The sequence below is a fragment of the Zalophus californianus genome, chromosome 10 (genome assembly GCF_009762305.2).
Source record: "Zalophus californianus isolate mZalCal1 chromosome 10, mZalCal1.pri.v2, whole genome shotgun sequence".
NCBI lineage: Eukaryota > Metazoa > Chordata > Mammalia > Carnivora > Otariidae > Zalophus > Zalophus californianus.
Window position 1 is genome coordinate 108,613,162 of NC_045604.1, and position 23,541 is coordinate 108,636,702.

The 23,541-nt window shown below is 41.1% G+C and overlaps 1 protein-coding gene and 1 non-coding gene across 2 annotated transcripts in view; both read left to right on the forward strand.

Moving 5' to 3' along the window:
• Positions 1–23,541, forward strand: part of BAIAP2L1 (BAR/IMD domain containing adaptor protein 2 like 1) — a 95,859-nt gene that overhangs the window by 20,888 nt on the left and 51,430 nt on the right. The window contains exons 2-3 of the mRNA XM_027611379.2: positions 4,393–4,468; positions 8,944–9,030. Of these exons, the coding sequence (XP_027467180.1) occupies positions 4,393–4,468; positions 8,944–9,030 (163 nt within the window). The remainder of the gene's footprint in view (positions 1–4,392; positions 4,469–8,943; positions 9,031–23,541) is intronic.
• On the forward strand, positions 1,629–1,771 carry LOC113933816. The gene has a single exon (XR_003523513.1). It is a non-coding gene; the product is annotated as a U4 spliceosomal RNA (small nuclear RNA).

Here is a 23,541-nt window from a genome sequence, read left to right on the forward strand (position 1 = left end):
AGCCAGTCTCAAAGGTCACATACTGTATGATTCCATTTATATAACATTCTCACAATGACGGAATTACAGTGAGTGAGATCAGTGGTTGTCAGGACTGTTGGGAAGGGTGTGGCTATAAAGGGGTAGCATGAGGGAGATCGTTGTGTTAATGGAATATTTCTGTATTATAACTGCTGATGGTTATACAGATCTATACATGTGGTAAGATTTCATAGGAACAATGCACCCCCTCCCACAAATGAGTGATATAAAAACTGGTAAATACAAATAGTCTGTAGTTCAGCTAGTAAGTGTTGTGCCATTGTCAATTTCCTGGTTTTGATACTATACTATGGTTATATAAGTTACCATAGGGGAAGCATACCTGAAGTGTCTGTGCAGTTTTTACAACTTCTTGTGAATGTTAAACGATTTCAAAATAAGCTTAAAAGCAAAACAGGGGAACTGAGAAAAGATAGAAATAGCAGCTGTGGCCACAGGTCCGTGTGATCAGGTATTGAGACTTGCCATCTTGCAGAGAAACTGGTAGGGGAGTCATCATTGGCTTTGGGGCTTTATGGCTACTGGTTGTGAATGGAGCTCAAACAGATGAGAGGCTCTAAAAACACAGGATGAATGGACTTCCAGTTAAGCACAGCAGATTGACCATGGGTTTTTTTTGTTTTTTTGTTTTTTTCTTCTAAGAATACATTGAAATGATAGCAGAACTTAAAGAAAAAGGAATTGGGGGCAACCCCATAAATCCATGGTGTAAAAGCTTGAAAAAAGACTTAGCAGTTGACAAAAGGCCTAAGAAAATCTGGGGTAATAGAAAATGGACAGAGGAGTTGTAGCTGCCTTAAGAAAACCTAAAGAATCTGCAGCGGGAGAACTGACAAGGGCTGAGCCATTCAGCCCCGGAGGCTGAGGAGCAGTCCCACAGAAGGTGGGATGCAGGGCCCACCCAGGGCTAGCATAGGAGTTGCACAAGCTGGTTGAACTGCCAGTTTCCCTTTCCTACCCCAGCCACCAGTACTACCAGCAGCTCCCTCTGCCTGGCTGGCAGACTGGAGATTTAATCAGAGGATATATTGAATCAGAGGAGTTCTCGATGGGGAACGACCAGCAGAAGGGAATAAACCTTGGAGTAGAGAGCAGGGGAGTTCAGTAAAAATCAGCCCAGTAAACTGTGGAATTCCCAACCCACTCCCCTTCCTGATGTGGAAAGCTGACCATTTGGTGACTGCCTCCTCCCCCACCCTTCATAGAAAAGGAGAACTTCTCTGAAGAGACTCAGTGGACCCTGGTTACTGTCACTGGGCCAGTTTCTCTATAGCTGACTTGTCCAGTCACTCCTAATGAAGCCTGCTAGTCAACAACCACCCTGTGTATACACCCACACCCACAAGCTCCCAGCCAGCATTTTAGGGCTTTACTTTTAAATACGAACTGGCAATCGGGGATCACCAGATGTTTGATGAAAGCTTCCAACACAAAAGACGGATACCAAACAATGAAAAGAAATAATCAGAAGATAATATGGGGAATTGGAAGAAAATGACAAAAAAATACCACTTTCAGTTTATTCAAATTAAAGACATATTACAGTCACAAAACAAGAATAGGATGCTTTTCAAAAGGAATAACCAAGCTTTGCGCGGTGGCAGCATCGTAGCCAATGAGGTTTATCCGAGGCGCGATTATTGCTAATTGAAAAAAGGAATAACCAGTGGCGCCTGGTTGACTTGGTTGGTTAAGCATCCAACTCTGAGTTTCAGCTCAGGTCTGGACCTCATGGGTTGTGGGATTGAGCCCTGCATTGTGCTCTGCGCTCAGTGGGGAGTCTGCTTGAAGTTTCTCTCCCTCTGTCCCTCCCCCTACTCTCATGCTCACTAGCTGCCCCCCTCCCCCATGCTCCCTCTCTCTCAAATAAATAAATCCTGAAGAAAAATGGGGGCGGAAGGGGATAACTAAAAACTCTGAAAGAGCCCTAATTAAAAATACAGTATCAAAAGTTTAAAAAAAACAGTGGGGGAGCCTGGGTGGCTCAGTCAGTTAAGCACTCTACTCTTGGTTTCAGCTCAGGTCATGAGATCCAGCCCCACATGGGTTCCATGCTCAGTGAGGAGTCTGCTTGAAATTCTGTCTCTCCTCCCTCTGCCCCTCCCCACTCTTGCACGCACTCTCTCCCTCCTTCTCTCCAAAATACATCTTAAAAAATAAAATAACATAATAAAAGAGTTGGAATGTGAAGTTGTCTGTCAGAGATGGGGGAACAAAAAGTGGAAAAAAAAGTAAAATGATTAGAGAAGAAATCAGGATATGTAAAATCCTTGTCGGAATTCCAGAAAGTAGGGAGAGATAAGAAACATTTAAAATAGATTTTTCAGACCTAAAGGACATAATTTTTTATATGGAAGAGGTGAATCAAGTGCCCAGTAAAATAAATGAACTAAGTCCCACACTGAGACAGACCATTATGTGGTGTACAGGGCTTCCAGAAATAAGCATCCCCCTACCAAAGTCCTACACAAAGGAAGAAGAAATGACGGCTGACTTCTCAATAGCAAAACTGGATGTTAAAAATAGTGGAGCAATTATCTTTAAAATTCTAAGGGAGAATCACTTGAGCTCTGTAATACTCTACCCAGCGAAATATCAGTCAAATGTCAAGATAAAGATAATTTCAGACACACGGGGACTCAAATTTACCTCTTATGCATCATTTCTTAAGGTTGTTCTTGGAGAATGATCTCCAGCAAATAGGAATTAATGAAGAAAGAGGAAGGTGTGGAGTCCAGTTAATGAGAGCTCTAACACGGGATCAGGAAGGGGACATGCAAGGGTAACAGCGTGGCAGGGACAGTCAGGCCAGACTGAGCAAGAGGACGGAGAGTCCTTGGAGGAAGTTTTGGGGGGGGGGGGAGTGGAATGGAAGATTAGCTGACAGCTTTGTGCATTTGAAAAATACTGATAGACTTCTGCTAGATGTGATAGAGCATGTGGAAAAATTTAAGGTGGATTCATGCAAAACTAAGCTGGGAGGAGGGGGATGAGATGACTGTTAATCCCAGGAGAAACAAAGACTGTACCAAGAAAGGAAACATAATCCTTAGTACATTCCTTGTATATTTACAGAGTCATAATAAACCCTGACTATCGACTTACCAGGAAATTGCCGTTTACTTATATAGGAAGGATTGAAGTAGGGAAAGTGGGGTGGTGTGGAGAGCTGAGTCCTCATCTCCTATGGTAGAAAGCCAGTAGTTATCATCCAAAATTGAAAAATCAAGAATATTATCCCAAACTATGGCAATAAGTACAAGAATAAAAGCTTAGTTGAAAGTGCTCTTGGGAGTAAGTTAAGATTTGAGGGAAGGTTGAGCCAGGAGTTGTTTTTCATGATAAGCCTTTATCACTGTTTGATAAAATAAAAGTTACTGTGTTCTCTCTGTACTGATTTATAAAGGGGAAACTTTTTATCCTGCAGAGCATATATATCAAGTATCTGCCCTCTTGAATGGTGGGTATTTTTCATTCTTTTTATTGCCTGGTCCTCTGCAAACAGGTTCACATTTTGAGGGGGAATAAGGAGACTTAAGTGGTCGATCCGGAATGATTAATGCTGTGAAGCTCATTATTTGTAGGTGGAGCAAATACATTCAGTTGCCATGTGTTCTGAGTCAAGAGATCAGAGCCCCACAGGAATTATCTATTGTCTCTACTTTGATTTAGGATATTTTAAGTTTGATCAACATTCCAAATAATTGTCTGTCTTAGTACTTACTGTAGCATTTGTCTCTATGTTTATGACTTTCTAGTGCCACAGGAATGACACTTTTAAAAATGAAAACCATGACATTTGCACAGCTATGGCATCATGAAATCCATGGGAGGGAAACCATGCCTTCCCATCTGCTGTGTGCACAGGACCTACCGCTTGGTGGTTAATACCTAAGTACTTTATGAATAAACAAGCTCTCTTAGAAATTTCTGTTCAGTTGATCAAAACATTGCTCATATAATGAAGTTCTGATCATGTGCACCTGTTTTAACATTAGCCTGACAACCATTAACCTGCTTAAACCCCAAAGGGAGCATCGGCTTCTGGACCCGTAGCCCCTGTGGGGTGTGCTTTGTAGGTATGCATGTCTGCTACTTGCTCCATTTACAGTAGGTTCTAGGCAGCCCTTGGGCAATGGAAACCTGCCAGGATTACATGCCTTGCTGGTGCAGGGACCCTGTTCCATCTGTAAGGAAATAGGTGCTCTCCATTATTTTGAAAGAAACGTTCATGGCTTTGTAGACTCTACTGTCAAGCATACATTGGTATCCCAGGCTATGTAGTGGCAAAATCTGAAGATTATTTGATCAACTGTTTGCTTATTTTATTTGTTTTGTTTTATTTGTCAGAATGTTATGGAACAGTTCAATCCTGGGCTACGAAATTTAATAAACCTAGGAAAAAATTACGAAAAAGCTGTTAATGGTAAGTCTCTTTTCTAAATTTATAAATATAGTGCACATATAAAAACCAGTAAATATTTTAATTATTTTGAAGTGCTTAGTAGTGAATTTTTAAAGTGTCTTAAGTTGATAGAAATATTTACATTTAATTTCTGTGGAAGGTTTGCAATGATAGGATATTGGTGTATTTGAAATAAATAAATGGAATCATAGACTTAATAACTGATGCATTTTAATGATCAAATCATGGTTATTGACATGACTCGTATTTTATATCATTGCCATCAATAGGTTTTCCACTTCGCAAACCAAATTCTTTGTGAACTAATAACATATGAAATATGTACTTAAAATATTTGTTAGTATCTTGTAGCAGAGGAATTGTTCTCTTTATAAAGAAGAGTTTCTTGCCTTTGGGCGCATAACTTTTGATAGTGATATGAACAGATTTTTAACCTGAATGGAAAAACATCTAAATTAAAGGTTGAACTTAGATTCTCATTTCAAAATGAGCGCTTCCTGTAAAATGAATTCAAGCATTGGCTTTTGCCTCTCTTTTGTGAACCAGATTTGTTTGCTAGTTTCAGGAGGTTTCATTTGAGAAAGCTGACATGCATCTACACATGCATTTCCCTCCTAAAAGGTGAATGTTATCAATGATCACCTTAAAAACTTGAGATGCTAATAATCACTAGATTCTAACATGGTCAAAACAATTCTCCTTATGTAACAAGTATCACCCCAAAATATTTAGACCCCAGTTTCACCCTCTACCCTGGTTCACTAAGACCACCAATAACATGAGTAGAATAGTTTCCAGTGGTTTTAGATTTGAAGAAGACTTCAGATCAAGTTTTGTCTTTTATATATCTCTTGTTTCTCCCTTTCACCATGGCCCACCTTTGGCTGCTCCCTCTTGAGATTTTGAAAATAAACCCGTGACCTTACACACCCGCAGCCTAAGCATGCCCCAGGAAAAGGTGGTATTGGTAACTGGACTTTGGATGACAGGTGCCCAGTTGTCATAGCCATGGAAAAGTAAAGTGCTTATTTACTTTCTTCTGCATCCCTGTGCTGTTTGCCAGACGTTTTCAGCGCTGGGAAATCCTCCCTCATCCCCCACGCAGTATCAGTGACTTCTGTAGGTAACCCCTCACCCCTTCAAAGAGCAGGAAGGAGACTTGTTTTAGAATTCTTGCACAGCTGCCTCTCCCTTGATGACTGCTTAGTCACAGGGCCACAAAGTCATTGCCTTAGATGCCCCTGTGAAGGAAATCACCCTGACCTGCAGTGGTTTTTTTTTCTTTCTAGCACTTGCTGCCTCTCTGATGCAGAGTTTTATAAGGTCTCAGGGACCTGCCAGCCCCTTAGTCTCTTGCTAACAAGGCTTCTCCCCAAAGGGACTATTCTGCACTTCTAAAGTTTTTCCAGTATTTTTGGCAGGCCATCTGTTTTTTTTTTCTGAAGCTATTGAGAAATCGAGATGAATTTGTAAAGTCTTGGTAAGAATTTGTGGCATAGTTTAGGATGCCAGATGTGTAGTCAACACTTAGGTCATAAATCAGGACAACATGCACAGCTAACAAAGAGCATGGAATGAGCTGTGTCACAGGAATTTGAGTAGTGGAGGTTGGTGGGGAGGGGAGCAGGCAGTGGACCTTGTAGGAGCTCTGCTAGCTGACAGACCTTATGTTTCAGGCAGAAAAGACCGCATCCAAGCCAAGATCTGAGGTCCACACTGCCATGGGTGGGAAGCTGTTGGGGAATAAAATACAGCGTGGAGTAGGGTCAGGTTATGAATGTATTTGAATGCAGCATCAATTACCTATTGTCACATAATCAAGTGTCCCTAAACTTGGTGGCTTAAGACAACAATAGTTTATCATTTCTCAAGGTCCTGTAAAGGTAGTGCAGTTCTCTAGCCCCCAGGGACTCAATCCTGCAGCTGCAGTTAGTGGGGGTGCTGGGCTTCCTCCCTCCCTTCTTCCCTCCCTCCCTTCCGGGGACATAGCAGGCTGTTCTAAGAGTGCAAATCCCTGTGGGAGTTATACTTGCTGGCACCCCATTGGCCAAGGCAAGTCAGATGACCAAGCCACCCATCAGTGTATAGGCAGCTACAGAGGTTGAGAATTCTGGGAGGTGTGGTTTATTGAAGGCCATTACTATACAAATCTATCATGAACTCTCTGGAGTATGGGCTTACGCTATGGGCAGTGGAGGCCGTTAAAAGTTTTTGAGCAGAATTGTAACCTAATGAAATCATGTTTTAAGGAAAAGTTATCTGGTAGAAGTATATAAATTAGATTGAATTAATTGGCCAACCACTAAAATAGAAAAATATTATGCTTTGTTCCTTAAAACAGTAAGTGACAGAAAATCGCTTACTGTAGTCACAAAGTGGGGATGGCAAAATTATGAGAATATTATTTGATTCTTTATTAAGTTCTGGATAAATTATATAGTTTTTAAAGTTAATTCCACTTTATCGTAAAAGCAAAGGAATTTTACCATTCTGAGGTTAGTTTTCAAAACAAATCATCCGTTAATGAAAAATTTCAACGTAATATGTGAATGCAAACCAAAAATTTTGTTTATATATTGTATAAATCTGCATGCCATTCTCCCACCCGATTTGCTTTCAGCTTTATCAGTATCTTAAAATTTAAAATCTTCATATTAAAATATTACATGTATTAGCTTGACAGTTTATTGGCCACCAACCTTGTTTTTAGGTGGAGTCCTCTCTTTTTCAGTTCTAGCTGAGACCAAGGAGTCAAAAAGCACTCTAATTTAGAACTGGGGAAATGACCTTAGCTGGAGTTGTATGCGTACTCCCTCTGAATTGCCACTGACCTTGGGCATGTCCCAGCGTATCTCCACTCCCTCCCTCCTTCATGAAACAGGGTGATAATACCACTGACCCATGTCTTCATATTCTTGGGTAGATGAACTTACGTAATGGCTTGGAAAGTCCACATAAATGCTACTTGTTATTGTTCTTTTTTACAATTATACTTCAAGGTTATTCTCAGATTTATGAAATAACTATATAATAGAGCGTTACAGTTGTTAAACTTGTACAGATATATAGTAAAAGCCGTAACTTCTGTAATATTTTAACTCAACAAGAAAGGCGAAAATGAATGAATTTGCCATGAAAGTACTACTTTTCTGGCCAGTAATATCTTCAGCTGGACGTGTACATAATTTGTTCTGTGGACCTCCCCCCCTTTTTATATTTGAAATGCCCTTTTAATTCACCATTTTAAAACAATACCCATTATAAAATTGGGGCAAAGCAGTTGGCATGACCTCTGGTTTTCTTTGCGGTAAAAGGAAAGGAATCTTAGAGATTCCTAAGGGCTCTTTTAGCTCCAAAATTCTGTATTCTTCAAAGTTAGTCTTTGAACTAAAATAAATTTTCTTCGAAATCACCCTAAATAGGCTAGGTCTTGTTGAAAAGCCTGCTTGTTGTAAAGTGAAAGAAGGAATCCGTATTAATAGCTTCCATTTGTTTGTTCATTTCTCACGCTATTAGGACATTTTATAGATGACCGTCCTTTGTTTCAGAAAGGATAGCTACCTTGCCCAAGGAGGTCATGTCATTAGAAGTAAAGGTAGATGAGCAACCAGTAACTTGAAATAAACATGTACTTTCCCACTCTGGTGAAAAAAAAAAAAAAAGTAAAGGTAGAATTCAAACCCGGGTCTCTCTTGCCCCCAGTTCCTCTCCCCAAAGGAAAAGAAAAGAAAAATCAAAAACAAATTTTTGTACCTTATAATTTAGTTATCAGAATCAATTGGAAAGGAGAGATATTATTTTTAAGATGATTAGAATCCAGTTTCTACAGAAATAAAAGTTTCCCTTATCTCTGCCAAAAAGGTGGGGGGAGGATAGAATCTTCACTTATTTTTCAGGTAATTCTGTTGTGTTTTTAGAATGACAATGTATTTCAAATTTCATAGATTTTCCCCCTGACAACAAATATGTTATTGGTTGTGGCTCAGAATACCTTTTTCAATAGAAAGAAAAAAAAAAAAAAAACATTGAAAGACCAGGTTCCTGGGCCATCCCGTACAAGTTCTTTTAACTAATTAACGTTGCAGACCTGTATATCTATAGGATAACCATCTGAGAAAAGATTTCTTGCTGAAGTGGATGTGTTTGTAGCCCTAATTTGATGTTGAAAACATACCCACTCTGGCAGGGCCTTTTCTGTTCCAGAGCCTGCTGTTGAAGGTTCCCCAGGTCTGGTCTAAGGTGAGGATCCTGTAGGGTTTTCCACCGAGTGGGGGCCTCTGGAAGTGCAGTGGAGGGACCTCTGCCCCTGGCACAGCTATTAAGCACAAGCCCTGCCTTCTGAGAGCCACCTTTGGCACAGCCCAAGCCTTCCTGCAGCCAGAAGGGACTGAGGGATATTTGGAAGCAAACCTCCATGGCACTTCCTCTTTTCTTTGTCTGAGTGATGACTTTTGTGTGTCACCTTCCTTGTCTAGCTATGATCCTTGCGGGAAAAGCCTACTACGATGGAGTGGCCAAGATTGGTGAGATTGCCACCGGGTCCCCTGTGTCAACAGAGCTGGGTGAGCTGACCGTCCATTACATACAAACACAAGTTGAGCTGGTTCCAGGGTCTTTCCTCCTGTGAGCCCTTGTCAGAATACGTGAAGTGGCCCAAATCCAGAGAGTAAGAAAGGCTAGCCCGGTGCTCCAGTGTGTTCACTTTTGGAATGATTGAGTTTGCTGTGGTCTGTCGAAAGTGGAGGCTTAGTTAGAGGGTAGGCCAAGGCCAGTGGCTGGTCTCCCTGCTCCCTAGGAATTGGGCTTCTGCCTCTAAATTTGGGGCCCTAGCCCTTCCCCTTGGATCCCTGGAGCATGAAGCCCAGGGAGCTTTGACCTACATTCTTCAGGAGATGGGCACGGCGGGCCTCCTGACTCTGGCAGGAGTGTTTCCTGTGACTCACCTAGCAGAAAGTCAGACTCCTTTCGTCCTGCTCTTGGCTCTCGCTGCTTCCACAGTTGCTCTCCGTTGTGATTTTTCCGGTTTTGCTGGTATGAATTGATCTCCTGTGCACATGAGGACGGCAGCCATACCCTTGGCACCAGCAGCTGCCGAGGGAATCTGGGTTTCTGTTTACAGAGTCCATTCACTCCTCCTCCTAAGGGTGGAAAAGTCACTGCTTTTCCTTTTCTAATAGCCCCACACACAACAGTCATTTTTAAATCTTGAATAAAGGATAAATATGTTTTATTTTAAATATTTTATTTTACAAAGGGTAACAGTTCTGGCTTCAAAATATTTGTCATAATTTGAAATGTTCAGAATAGCAGAGGAAGATATTGGCAACGTGTGTATTTAAAGAAAAGTGTTTCTCCAATTAACAAGCAGCAAGGGAAGCTGGGGGGGCGGTCTTATAGGATTCAAATAACTCACATCATTTTTATATAAAGTGTCTTAAGGGTTTTCAAGATTGTTTGGAGAACTCTTACCTGACCCATAGAAGTGGAGGAACAAATTCAAGGTGTGATAATAGTGCTGGGGTTGGGGGCTGGGCTGCAGGATGTGAAGTGGAACTGGGAGCTCAGGAACATTCTCTGACAACTTCGGTTCTTGGAGAGTTTGTAAAGAGTCTTGAAACCTAAGCCTGAAGTGATGTCATGTGATGAATAAGTCCGTACTACTCTATTTAATAGAATCAGTTACATGCAGACGTTTTTCAAAGCCCTGACTTGTGTTCTGTTGGTTCCGTCACTTGTGCGTGTTCTGGCAAGGGATGGACTCTAGAAACTCTGTCCTCAGCAGAGTCAGTTTAATAAAATACACACTGCATTGTGTAGACAGAAGCAGATAGTAAAACTTACTGGGATGATGGAGATGATTAGAGGTTTCCAAAAATAGGATTAAATTAAAAAGAAACATCCTATTTGTGTCAGGCGCCACGGGAAAATGTCTGACCCCTACGTCAAAGCATATGGTACTCTGATTCACCATCATTCAGTTTGCCTTTTTAATATTTTCTGGTTCTTGCCACTGTTTAAATAAGATTTCTGTTCCACACCTTACTTTATTCAGCTGTAAATTCGTAACGTTGAATCAGCTATTTCCACAGCAACTGTGTTGTTGTAAACACAGGCTGAAAACTTCTTCAGTTTCAATGAGGAAAATATGTTGCAGTGGTGAAATTTCTTTCATGTGGATATGCGTTTTATTTGGAGGGAATGGAAATAACTTCTGTGTTTTATTTTTGTTTCAAGTTGTCTTTTTTGCTTATATTCACCATGTTATATAGTTAGTAATTTTCTGCTCATCTGCAGCAATTTCACAATAAAGTGCCACCCTAGCAAGCATTGCTTTCGGGGGCCTACTGTTTAACTTGTTTTCATGTGCCTGGTTTTTTATTTTGTTTAAAGTGTAGACTAAAATACTACCCTATGTCTGTTTAAATTCCCTGTATGAAAGACTAATGAATTCATAGAAGAAAGAGACCTAAGGTAGATTGTATTTCTCTCATTTTTCAAGGTTTTATTGTCTAATTACTGGCTTGTGATGTTGGTATTCATAACTTTATTATGAAACATTATAAATCCCATCTGATAAGACTGAAGGGGCATTTCATATGTGAAGATCATGAATCAATTCAAAATTTTCATTCCTGAGGAGTATTGTCTCTGAAAAATCTTTGTGTGTGTCCCTCCCCCACCCAAACCCCAGCAAATCCTAGTTTGAAAATTTTCAGTTTAAAAATTTTGCTCAGGAAGGAAGTGAAAGGGATGCTAAAGAATTCTTATTTCTAAATCTGAGATTACAAGAGTAGTTTTCATTTTAATGTTGAATTCAGATATTTTTTAATGTTGCTGTAGGACAACCTTTCTTATTTTATATACTTTTTTTTCATGAAATTATTATACTTACTCTGATACTTTCGTACTTTGGGAGGTGGGTGAAGAAAATACGCTCTAGGTAAAATATTGACCTAATTCATAGAAATTTGCTGTGAGGATTCTACTTGGAAAACCTGGCCAAATGTATTATGAGTATTAGAGTGGCAGAACTGAGCATTTCGGTCTCTCTTCTCACTTTAGGGGGAAAAAAGGAGCTAAAAGCTGGAGGAAAAAGGTGATTCACCTTTTGCTTATTTTGTACTTGTCATTTGGATTGGCATCTATTAAGACAGAGCTGTAACCATGCCATTTCTGATTGCTGTGGGTGTTTCCATTTAGATATCCCTCCTAACACATCAGCTCACCAAATGCTACGTGTTTTTGCCTAAAAGTAACAAATACCCAATTAATAGTGGCTTAGGCATTAAGGATGTTCATTAACCCACATAAAAAAGCCGGGAGAAGCAGATTCCTGGTGAGGTAATGATTACTCAGAACTCAGGTTCCTTCTCTCCTTCTCATCCTCAAGCCCAACTCATGGTACCAAGATGGCTGCCATTGCTAGTCTTAGACATCACATCCTCTCTCCTCCCATTGTATCCAAAAGCAGAAAGGGGAATTTCTTCTCAGTTGTGCCCTTTACCAAGGAGGAAACCTTTCCCCAGCAGCCCCAGCACACACATCCTCTCTCACGTCTCATGGCCCTGCAGCCAGAGAGCTTTCCCCAGCGTGGCTAGCCAAGGAATAGATCTGAGGGAGAGAGGACATAGCTGGTAGGGCATCTAATGACACCACCACGTCCGGCAGCTCTGGTATCAAAGGTGCTGTTTCAGCAATTTTCAATGAAAGGAAAGGACTTACACAGACGTGCTCCCTTCAGCTGTGCCTCAGGCTGCATAGTGCTCCTGGCGTTCTGTGTCTCTGAGTGGGATTCTCTTTTTCTCCCACAAGGGGTGTGGTTTCACTAGCTGTGTATACTTCAGACATTACGATTGTTGCTTCTCCTGGACACTTGCCTTTTCTTCTGCAAACCATAGCTGTCCTTTGCAATCTATTCCTACTCGGGAAGTGGGACTCCAAGCACAGAAGAAGAGTTAGGGATTTGCGAGTAGTTTCTGTTTTTCTGCCCTTTTGTTCTTCTCTTCAGCCTTTGGGTGACTTGTAATCATGAACTCTGAGGTGCATTTTCTCTGCCTCTGCTACTTTCCTTTCTTTCCTCCTCTCGTCTTCCTCTTTGCCCATGTGTCTGTGTGACCTCACAGCCTCATTTTTGAAAACTGGAGAGAAAAAAACATCACCTGTAATTGTTTAGTCACCACTATATTCTTTTCTGGTCTTTTCTTCCCTTGAGGATGCTCGTATATAGCATGCCTCCCAGCAAACGTCGGGTGCTGGCTCTGCCAGGCACAGGGCGCAGCACCTGATGGAGTCATTTCGTCTCACAGGCCCAACGGCCCTATGAGTTGGGTGTAGGCACTTTCACTATCTCTGACTTACAGGTAAGACCTGGAAGGGAAGGGTGTGCCTTAGATCACACAGCTGATAATAGGTGGTTCACCCTTAGAATCTGAGTTCCTCATCTCTGCACTTTACCATACTTCACCGAGGCAAAGGGAAAAAGAGCCAGCCAGCCAAGAAGGGGCCATTGAAGAGGAAGAAGATGGGAACCCCACGATGGGGACCTTTTCAAGAGGGAGATGAGCAGGAAGCAGAGTGTCAGTGGCCAAAGACGACAGAAAGGCTGACAGTTGTGATTAGAGGTCACTGGTCCCCTTGGAAAGGGTGGGTGCTGACCATTAATGCCAGGTGTTATGTTACAGGGTTAGGAAGGATGGAAATTCAGAGGTTTACGTGTGTGTGTGTACACACATATATGTGTTTATGTAAGTGTAAAATATATATGTATATGTAAAACATGTTCTATAATAGCATATATGGCTCTTACAAGTATTGCTTGACTTTTGCACTTCTGCTGTGCTTCATACAGAAACTCAAATCTCATTAAGTTCCTTCCCTGCTGTGTGTCATGTACTTCATACATTGCCTCAGCTCATCCTCAGGAGTCTCGTGGATGAATTTTTCCGTCGTGATCTGCAGGGTGGCAGTAACCCAGTGTTCCCTTGATGTGGCTAATAGGCCCTAAGGGTAAACTTGGCGGTCACCTTCTTCCGCATGGCAGGGAGAGGGAGAACCTCCATGGGCAACCACATTGGGTCCTGTGTCTCTGACTGTGTGCTCTGCAGGCAAGCCAGACAGAACAAGGGTTATAAGAGTTGGTGACCCCTAGAGAGTATGGTAGGTGGCGTCGGTGTCATGTGAGTCAGAGAGCTTGCCCCCTCCCCAGCTGAAGCACAGGAAAGATCCTGGGGGCTAGGACAAGGAGGCCAGGCTGATTTTATTTTCCGTTGAGACCCTGGCGGATAGCATGCTGCCAGACACCTAAGAGATGCTCAGTGTGGTTTGCATTGTTACTTTGCTGCTGTCAACTTGTGTGACTTTGGGCAACACTGCATGTCGGTGAGCCAGTTGGCATTCCTAAAGGGGATGATGGCAACACCTTCTGGGTTGTTTGAAAATGAGATAATGTGCCTTGTGGATTCTAAAGTTTTAAAGACCAGAAAGATGCCTCTCTGTTGCCCCTTCATATAAGCACAAATATTCGGGAACTCAAAAACAGTACAGTTTTTTTCATTGACATTATTCTCTTCTGTAGAGTATGTAAGCATATACATTTTCCTTGATTATTCCTAAGTATTCATGAGCCAGTTTTTCAGTTCTCTCCATTGTCTTTGTTTTCCAATTTCATGAATCTATACTCTCGCCTCCATTTTCTTCTTTCTACTTTTCTTCTTTCTACTATCTTTGCCTCTGTCTTTGGGTTTACTCTGTTATTCTTTTTCTAAATTCTGAAACGATACATTTAATTCATTAATTTTACATTCCTCATTTTATTTTTAATTTTTGTTATATTTTTTAAGATTATTTGAGAGAGATCGGAGTGGGAGAGGGAGACGCAGACTCGCCACTGAGCAGGGAGCCCGATATGGGGCTCAGTCCCAGGACCTGAGATCATGACTTGAGCTGAAGGCAGACACTTAACTGACTGAGCCACCCAGGCGCCCTGCAGACCTCATTTTAGACGGCAGTGCGAGACCACAGAAATGACCATGCAGGTTAAAACCATTGAAAGCCTTCTTAATAATCAATGGGGAAAATTAGGATTGTCCCATGACCTTTAAAAATGTTTGTCAAAAACACTAAAAATTTTCTTACTGTCAGTTATAAGTGTATAGGGAAATGAAAAAAATAGTAAAATTAGTATTCGGTACACAGTAATTTAAGCATTAGAAACACTGGTAATTAAAGCATTTTTTTTATTCATTTGTAAAAAAAAAAAAACCTTGAGTGGTTTCAACGACACTTGTCTCTTCCTGTAACTCAAGATGTGGAATAGGCCTCTTCTGTACGCTTTTGCAGATTGTCATGCTCTTTCCTAAGTTTGCATCAGCTTCTAGCATTTTATCCTTTCTGATTTCAGTGGGATGAGATCTCCTGGAGAAGTCTTTTAATGTGAAGTTTCCTTTGATGTCACTTTCTCTGAAACATCTTCATTCTTTTCGTCACAACTACTTTGCTCATTGTGTTATTAAGTTTGGGCTTCACTCAGTTCTTGTGGCTGCACATCCAGAGTCTCCCAAAAGACCACAGTGTCAGCACTTCCACAGGCAGCTCCTTTAACTCAGTTTACTCTTTTTTTTTTTTTCTTTTTTAAGGTTTTATTTGTCAGAGAGACAGAGAGCACAAGCAGGGGGAGTGGGAGAGGGGGAAGCAGGCTCTCCACGGGGCAGGGAGCCCGATGCGGGGCTCGATCCCAGGACCCTGGGATCATGACCTGAGCTGAAGGCAGACGCTTAATGACTGAGCCACCCAAGTGCCCCCATTTGATAACATTCTTGTAAAATATTTAGAATTTAAAGCAGTAGAAATGCCTATTTTCTGTTTTACCCATATGAACAAAGGTATTGTGCAAGTTTGGCAGGGTGAAGTGACTCAAACTTGATGGAAAATGTTTTAATGTAAATATCCGAAATTTGTAAGTTATTCTGTCTGAAACTTGAAAAATAATAGCAATTTTTAATTTTCTATATATCTGCCGGGTATACATCCTTCCCTCCAAAAATTCATATCCTGGTCATTTTCTCTTGAAAATGAAAGGCTCTTTACAAATAGAGTCTGTTCTCCTATTTGTAGAGAGAACTCAAACTGTGTTATTGCTTTTTTTCAACTGTAATTGAAAGTAAAATATTCATGATTCAAGAGAAATACCAAATTTTAGTCATTTTTATGTTAAATGCTCTAAGTTACTTGAAGATTACAATAAAAATTAGCATATATTTTGAAGTCTCTTTCAAATTCATTTTGCTAAAGTATTCACCTTTTATTAGTTGTACCTTAACTGCAGGGGTGAGCAAACCAGAGCCAGAGGACTGGCCAGCACCTATTTGTAAATATAATTTTATTGGAACCTGACCACACCCACTTTCTCACGTGTCCTCTGTGGCTGCTTTGAGGCCTACTGCGGTAGAGTTGAGTGGCTGCAACAGAGAAGTTTGTCCCACAGGGCCTAACTACTTACAGCCTGGCACTTTACAGGCCTTTCTCCAAAGAAGAAGCAGTTCCTTACCACCTGCTAAGTGCTTGGGTTTCGCATACATTAAAAACCATGCAGTATGTGAGCAAGAGTGCAACCACTTTGCCTTGTTGGGAAGAACTAACAAGCAAAGAGCCAGAAACCAGAGCTCTGTAGTCAGGACTGGTAGGTAAAATATTTTAATCCACTGTGTTTAATTGTTAAATAAGAAGTCACGTGAAGACTTCATTGTCTGGGTGTGTGCTTGCAGTGCGCAAGTAAATCTTTATCACATGTACACAGTTCACCTGAGGAACAGTCCTCATTTGAGAGGAAACTGAAATGTGTATAAAACTTCCAGTTTTGTCCCTAAATCAAACAATGCTTATTTTAAAAACTTAGAAAATATTGAAAAAAGTAGAAAGGGAAAACCAAAATGGTCAGAGGAAAATGTGTTGGCAAAATATTTAAAAGAAAGTTTGAAATAGTTTTTTCATTTTTAAAGCATGGAAAAATAAAGCTCGTTCTCATCTATTCCTCAAGAAATAACGGGAGACTTTGGGGAGTTTACAGATTTCCTTTGAGGTTCTTACAGCTCAACATTACATAAATTTAGACTGTTACTTTGTTCCTGTTTAGTTAGCTATTGCATTATTTTGAATCATTTATTAATTTGTTTGGCCCAGTTTCTTAAAATCTTCTGTTTGTGCCCAATGTATCTCATCACCAAGAAACCTACAAAATCACAGGTTTTCTTTTGTTATTGATAGAATATTTATAGGTCATGCAATTTTTTATTTTTATTTTTTTAGGTCATGTAACTTTAAGAAGTACATTTGTTATAGTTTTGTTGATATCAAAATCAGTCTTAGGTCTTAAAAATAAGAGCAGAAAAATGTATCTGAAATATCTCTAAAGAAATGTTATGAATTTACAGAAATATCACAAGGATATTTCTAAGGTCTAAATAAAGTAAAAGAATTCATATCAGAATCGATGAGAGAGTTAAGTTGAGCCAAAGCAGTTATTATTTTTTTTTCTATTTTTGGAAAGCAGGGGGAGGGGCAGAGGGAGAGGGACATGGGAGGCAGATTCTCCACTGGTTGCACCCCCTACCCCCCGTGCGGTCCTTGATCCCACAACCCTGAGAACATGACCTGCGTGGAAATCAAGAGTCAGATGCTTAACTAGCTGAGCCACGCAGGAGCCCCCCCAAGCAGTTATTATTGACCAAAATCCCTCATCTTTTAGTTGCAGGTCAGGCTCACTTTAAAGAGATTAAAACCCTTCCTGCAAAAATAAGAAACAATCAGTAGAGAATTTTATTTGCTTAACATAGTACCTGCTGTATGCCAGGTGCTGTTCTAAGCACTGTACAAATTACTAACTCCATACTCATCATGATAGCCTTCTGCAGTGTGTACTATTATAATTATTTCCATTTTACAGATGAGGACACTGCGGTTCAAAGAGAGTGAGTAACTTGCCAAGGTCACCCAGTTGGCTAGTTTACTGGATCCCAGGCAGTCTGCCAGTTATGTAAATTAATTTTCTATATATCAAAAAGGTGTACTTTTTCTGACTTGCTTTATTTTATGGCAGTCAAGATTATCCTATCCTGCTCGTTATAGTTTGGCAGATAAAAGGTTGTGTTAAATAGTGAAGCATCATGTAGTCTGAAACTGATTCAACATGTATAAGTCTGCATTTTGTGTTTTCATCAGATATGAGGATTTTCTATTTTGTACTTCAGAGCATTTATAATATGACTATTACTTTAATTTCATTTTGAGATTTGGAAAAAGATTGTCCTGGAATTGTACATGTGACAAATGCCTTTGGACCTTGCCAAGTGACTTTTGTCATTTGTTTTCAAGTGGCAAATGCTCACTCAACACGTCTTTGTCCCTTTGGGAGCAAGAAAGATGTTAGCTATAGTAATTATAGAGAAAGATAGGCTTATAATTTATAAATAATTTATAAAACGTCTGTACACACCTACCATTTAAGTCCCCATATCCTAGGAATATTGGTTTTTGGGTTTTTTTTTAAGATTTTATGTAGTTTTTTTTAAAGATTTTATCTATTTATTTGAGAGAGAGAGAGAAAAAAAAACGGCATGAGAGGGGAAAGGGTCAGAGGGAGAAGCAGGCTCCCCGCTGAGCCGGGATCCTGATGCGGGACTCGATCCCAGGGCTCCGGGATCATGACCTGAGCCAAAGGCAGTCGCTTAACCAACCGAGCCACCCAGGCGCCCAAGATTTTATGTATTTTTTGACAAAGTGACAGCGAGAGAGGGAACACAAGCAGGGGGAGTGGGAGAGGGAAAAGCAGGGAGCCCGATGCAGGGCTCGAACCCGGGACCCTGAGATCATGACCTGAGCCAAAGGCAGATGCTTGATGACTGAGCCACCCAGTGCCCCAGGAATATTGGTTTCTGCATAAATTCCTAAAACTTTAAGAGAAGGTTCTGTATTGTAAATTGTACTTCTTTACAAAGATTAAAAGAAAAGCATTTCTTTTCTTAGCTTTGAAGTAACCATATGTGCAAATGAAGTACTATAGTAAAAACTAGAGATGTAAAAGCTAAGTTGTCAAATCAAGATTAGTCAGTTTAACCTTTAATGCTTCCTGATTGCATGGTGGGCACATCCTGAATGTAGATCTGAAACATCATTGCCTGGTTTTCATAACTTTATTATACTTACCCATTCTTGTAAATTTTTGAATTTTGAAGTATGTGAAGAGAAAATTATTTTGTTTAAACCCAATATTCACAATTATTCAAATTGGTCTTCTTGAAAGATACCATGTGCACTCTCAACTCAAGATGGAGAAGAGTGTAGGAGCCCTTGTTCTCACGCTTTCAGCCATAGCCCAAGAACAGCTGGTCGGGGGGCCACAGCAACTGCACAGGTCACGGTGAGGGGCGGTGGTTCAGAAGACCCAGGGGGCTCTGCTTCACCACCACCACCATCATTGTTGATGGGAGCTATTCACATTCTCTTACAGATGCTGGAAGAGGTCTTACTCTGTTCATGGCACTGTGCTAGGCCCGAAGTTTTATGTCAGAAACAAACTCACTAAGTTCTCCTACACAAGTAGAGGAGGGGAAGGGACTTCAGAGCATGCCAAGAGAGAGAGGCTCTGGTCAGATGCACAGGAAACAGCAAAAAGGGTGCGGCCCCTGTGACAGGTTGAGGAAAGAGGATAAGTAAATAAAGGGAGGATAAGTAAATAAAAGGGAGAAAGATATGCCAAAGATAGGTGTGGTTAGAATCATGATGGGAGAGGCGCTGGGCGGGACCCTCCCTGCCAGACACACATGCCCAAGCAGACTGTGATGCCAGGGTGGAAGGTGACAGCTGTGGTGTGGGGTTTTGGGTAGATTCTGTGTTAGTGCAAACGGGGTTCTGACGGTTTTTGATCTTTAGCCACTTGGGAATAAATATACTTCCTTAGGTACTCTTTCCTGTTCCAGTGACTTAATTATTAAAAGTAAGGATGCCAACAAGCACATGAAAAGGTGCTCAACATCATTAGCTGTTAGGGAAATGCATATCATAACCACAGTGACATACCACTTCATGCCCAACAGACTGGCTGTAATTTAAAAGACAGACGATAACAAGTGTTGACAAAAATTTGGAGAAATTGGAACCTTTGTTCATTGCTGGTGGGAGTGTAAAATGAAGCACCTATGGTGGAAAAGAGCTTGCCAGTTCCTCAAAATTTTAACATCAAGTTACTACGTGAGCCAGCAATTCCATTCCTTAGATTTCTAAAGAAAAATAAAACATGCCTGTGCAGAATCTTAGTGCAATAGCCCAAAAGTAGAAACAACCCATATGCCCAGCAGCTGATGAATGGGTAAACTAAATGTAGTAGATCCTTATAATGGAACATTTTGTAGTCATTGAAAAGAATGAAGTTGTGAGGGCGCCTGGGTGGCTCAGTTGGTTAAGCGACTGCCTTCGGCTCAGGCAGGTCATGATCCTGGAGTCCCCGGATCGAGTCCTGCATCGGGCTCCCTGCTCAGCAGGGAGTCTGCTTCTCCCTCTGACCCTCTTCCCTCTCATGCTCTCTGTCTCTCATTCTCTCTTTCTCAAATAGATAAATAAAATCTTTAAAAAAAAAAAAAAAGAAGTTGTGATACATGCTACAATATGGGGGAACCCTGAAAACATGCTAAGTGAAAAAAGGCAGATAAGGCCACATATCACATGATTTCATTTATATGAAATTTCCAGAGTCAGCAAACCCATGAGAGACAGAAAGCGGATTGGTGGTTACTATGAGCTGAGGGAGGGAGGGAGGGATGAGGAATGACTGCTAACGAGTACAGCATCTCCTTTTCGAGGGGTGCAGTGCTTTTGAACTGGATGGTGGTCACAGTTGTACAACATTGTGGATGTACTAAACATTGCCACTGATAAATTTGTGTTATGTGTTTTCTACCAGACAGATATACAAAAAAACAAACAAACAAAAAAGGTGGGCACCTGGGTGGCTCAGTTAGTTGAACATCCAACTCTTGATTTTGGCGCAGGTCATGATGTCAGGAGGGTCGTGAGATTGAGCCCCACAACGGGCTCCATGCTCAGCACAGTCTGCTTGAGATCCTCCCTCTCCCTCTACCCCTACCCCCACTCAAGTGCTTGCTTTTGCGCGAGCGCTCTCTCTCTCAAATAAATAAATGGAATCTTTAAAAAAAAAAGTATGCTCTTTCTGAGAAGTTGCCAGTATAGGGTATTCTAATTAATTCATACTATAAACAATATAGTAGACATTGTATTAATTCAAGAGGCCGGTTGCACATGCTTCCCAGTCCCCTTGAAAATGCAGGCAGCCCAGCAGCAGTGTCCTGAACATCTAATTATGTACGACCTTATTCTCCTCAGCTTTTCAACAGAAATCGCAAACCTGAATTAGGACCCCAGTTGCTCAGAAATTTTTGAGACTGTCTGTACAGCACATCTTACATGTGCTGGCTCCTAACCTCACCATAACCTGGGGAGAGTTTTAGTTGGCCCCAACCCAGTATGAATAGCACAGTAAATGATTGTTGGCTGTCACAGAAGTTCAGAATTCAGAAGTCTCATTTAATTCTCACAACAGCCCTCTCAGGTGGGGATATTATTTCCATTGTATGGACAAGAAAACAGAAGCTTAGCTTAAGTAACTTGTCAGACTTAACACAACTAGTTAGGGGTGAAGCTGGGGGTCTGTTGATTCCATGGAGAGTGGAGGACTTCCCCAGACTGAGGGAGTTCAGGTGTAGCACAACTTTTAAAACCTTTTACTTAAGTCTGAATTTGTGATTTTGTAGTCCTTCAAGAGGACCTGACAGAAGTTGGGTTTCTGTGTAGGGAACAAATTATGAAAGTAGCTTGAAATCTGGAAGACTGGGCACATGACAGAAGGATTTAGATCCCCTGTGCACTCTTGCTTAAATCCAGTGGAAGGAAGAAACCAGAAGCCAGAATTTGATTCAGTATAGAAGATGGCCTTGGGACAAGTCCCTCTGTAAAACTGAAAAGGAGCTGTGACCATCATGCTTCCAACAGTGTCTCCAGAAGGATTCTGATGCTGGGGGAAGTGTCCTGATTCAGCAGTGTCTGCTGGAAGGGGGAGGCTGGTAAGGCAAGAAATGTGTGAAGTGGATATACGCTAGGATGAGCTTAGAAAGGTTTGTAGATTGAATGAGTGTGTGAAGGTATTGGGCTTCTTCCATTCTAATTCTATGAACCAGGTTTCTCTAGGCTCTCAAAAGCATCGCTATCATTTACACCATTCATAAACTTGGTCCCACCTTCAAGGTATCCACAACATAGTAAGGGACATTATGAAAATATATACATACATACCTGTAATACAGGACTGGGTGCTAGAGTAAGATACATAGGCTACAGGATTTCACGGGAAGAGATGGTTACACCCAAGTCAGGGTGAGGGAGGTAGAGGGGAACCCAAGTATCTGGGATGTTACAACTTCCTGATGGTCAGCATTGGAGGTAGAAAGGGTGGTGGTTTCCGGTGGAGGGAACAGTTTGGGGCCGGGGGCGGGGGGGTTGTGCATTTCAATTTGCCTCCTGGAATTTAGGACTAATGGAGAGGATCATGGGTGTAATGGGGATAGATTAAAATTGAGCCCTTGTTAGTTTCAGTGCTAGGCTACAGATTGTGTTGGTATGTCTCATTTCAAACTGAAATAAGGATTAGGATTATTAAGACTAAAAGATTTTGAGTCATTAAAAGCTGACTAATATTTTAGGAGCATGGGTTCAAAGACAGAATTAAAAGGTGACTACAGAGCAATTTGAATGGCAAGCCCTTCACAACTAAGAACTGGACTCGTAAGAGTCTAGAATAAGTCTGTTCCTGTGATTGAATGCGGGGATGCTGACACCTGTATGGCTCAGGCATTTATAACTCAGCCATGCCTGATGGTCAGCAGCTCCCATTTGTGTAACAGTGGAAATCTGTGACATGACTAAGGTCTCTCTTCTTTGCTTCTGTGTGCATGTATATGATTAAGTATTTTAATCTCTCACTTTTCTACTCAATCCTGCCTAACTTCCCATTCATATTAATATTTTAAATAACTTACGGGTCCTCAAAGAAGTTTAGAATTGTACTTCTATTTTACAATGAGTATTAAAATACACTTTTAAAAAAATACCTTTACTGAAAAATGAACCCAATAAACACATTTTCTACCTTTATTATTTTCAAATGTCTGTTTTTACATAATTAAAGCTGTGACTATATAAACTGTTTTGTGCACCGCTTTTTTTAAATTTAGCATTCTACTCTTTCTTTGAATTAACAAGTAATCTATTTACTCACTCTTTTTGATGGCTGCCTACATTTTACTACTTTACATTACCAAGATGGAGGCCCTGTGCTGGAACTCGAAGGGTGAGCATTATGGTATCAGGATGAGTACAAGGTTTATTTCTTCTTTGCTCTTGTGAAAAATTGTCCCTTACCTGGGGAGGGGGGGGTCATTCCATGGTATTCCACATAAAACGAAATACTCAGTAATTAAGGGATTACAGTTTTTCTTCCCTCATTTAAATCACAATAAATGAGCATCTGTCTGGTAGGCATTGTTGTAGACACTAGGGAGAATACGTAGACGTCCCTGTTGTCTGAGAACTTACATTCTAGTAGGTGGCAAATGAACAGGTCTAATATGCCAGGTAGTAACAAGGTTAGGTGCTGATTGATGGAGGAAAGGGGTGGGATGGGGCTGGTTTAGGGAGAGTGGTCAGGGACATGCAGTAGGGAGGGAGCTCCACAGGCAGGTGTCTGGGGAGACCATTCCAGCAGAGTCTAGCAAGTGCAAAGTTCCTGAGGCCTTGTGAACTCGGGTCACGGTTTGGAAGTCAGTCTGGTTGAGATGCAGTTAAGGGTAGAGTGGGAGAGGATGAGTCTGTAGTATAGCAGGTGCAAGGGCGGGGCCAGGTCAGGTAGGGCCTTGTGGGTCTTGGTAAGAATGTTGCCTTTTAATCTGACTTGGGGGTGGGGAACCTCTAAGTGTTTTGAACTCAAGCTGACTTGGTTTTACTTACATTTT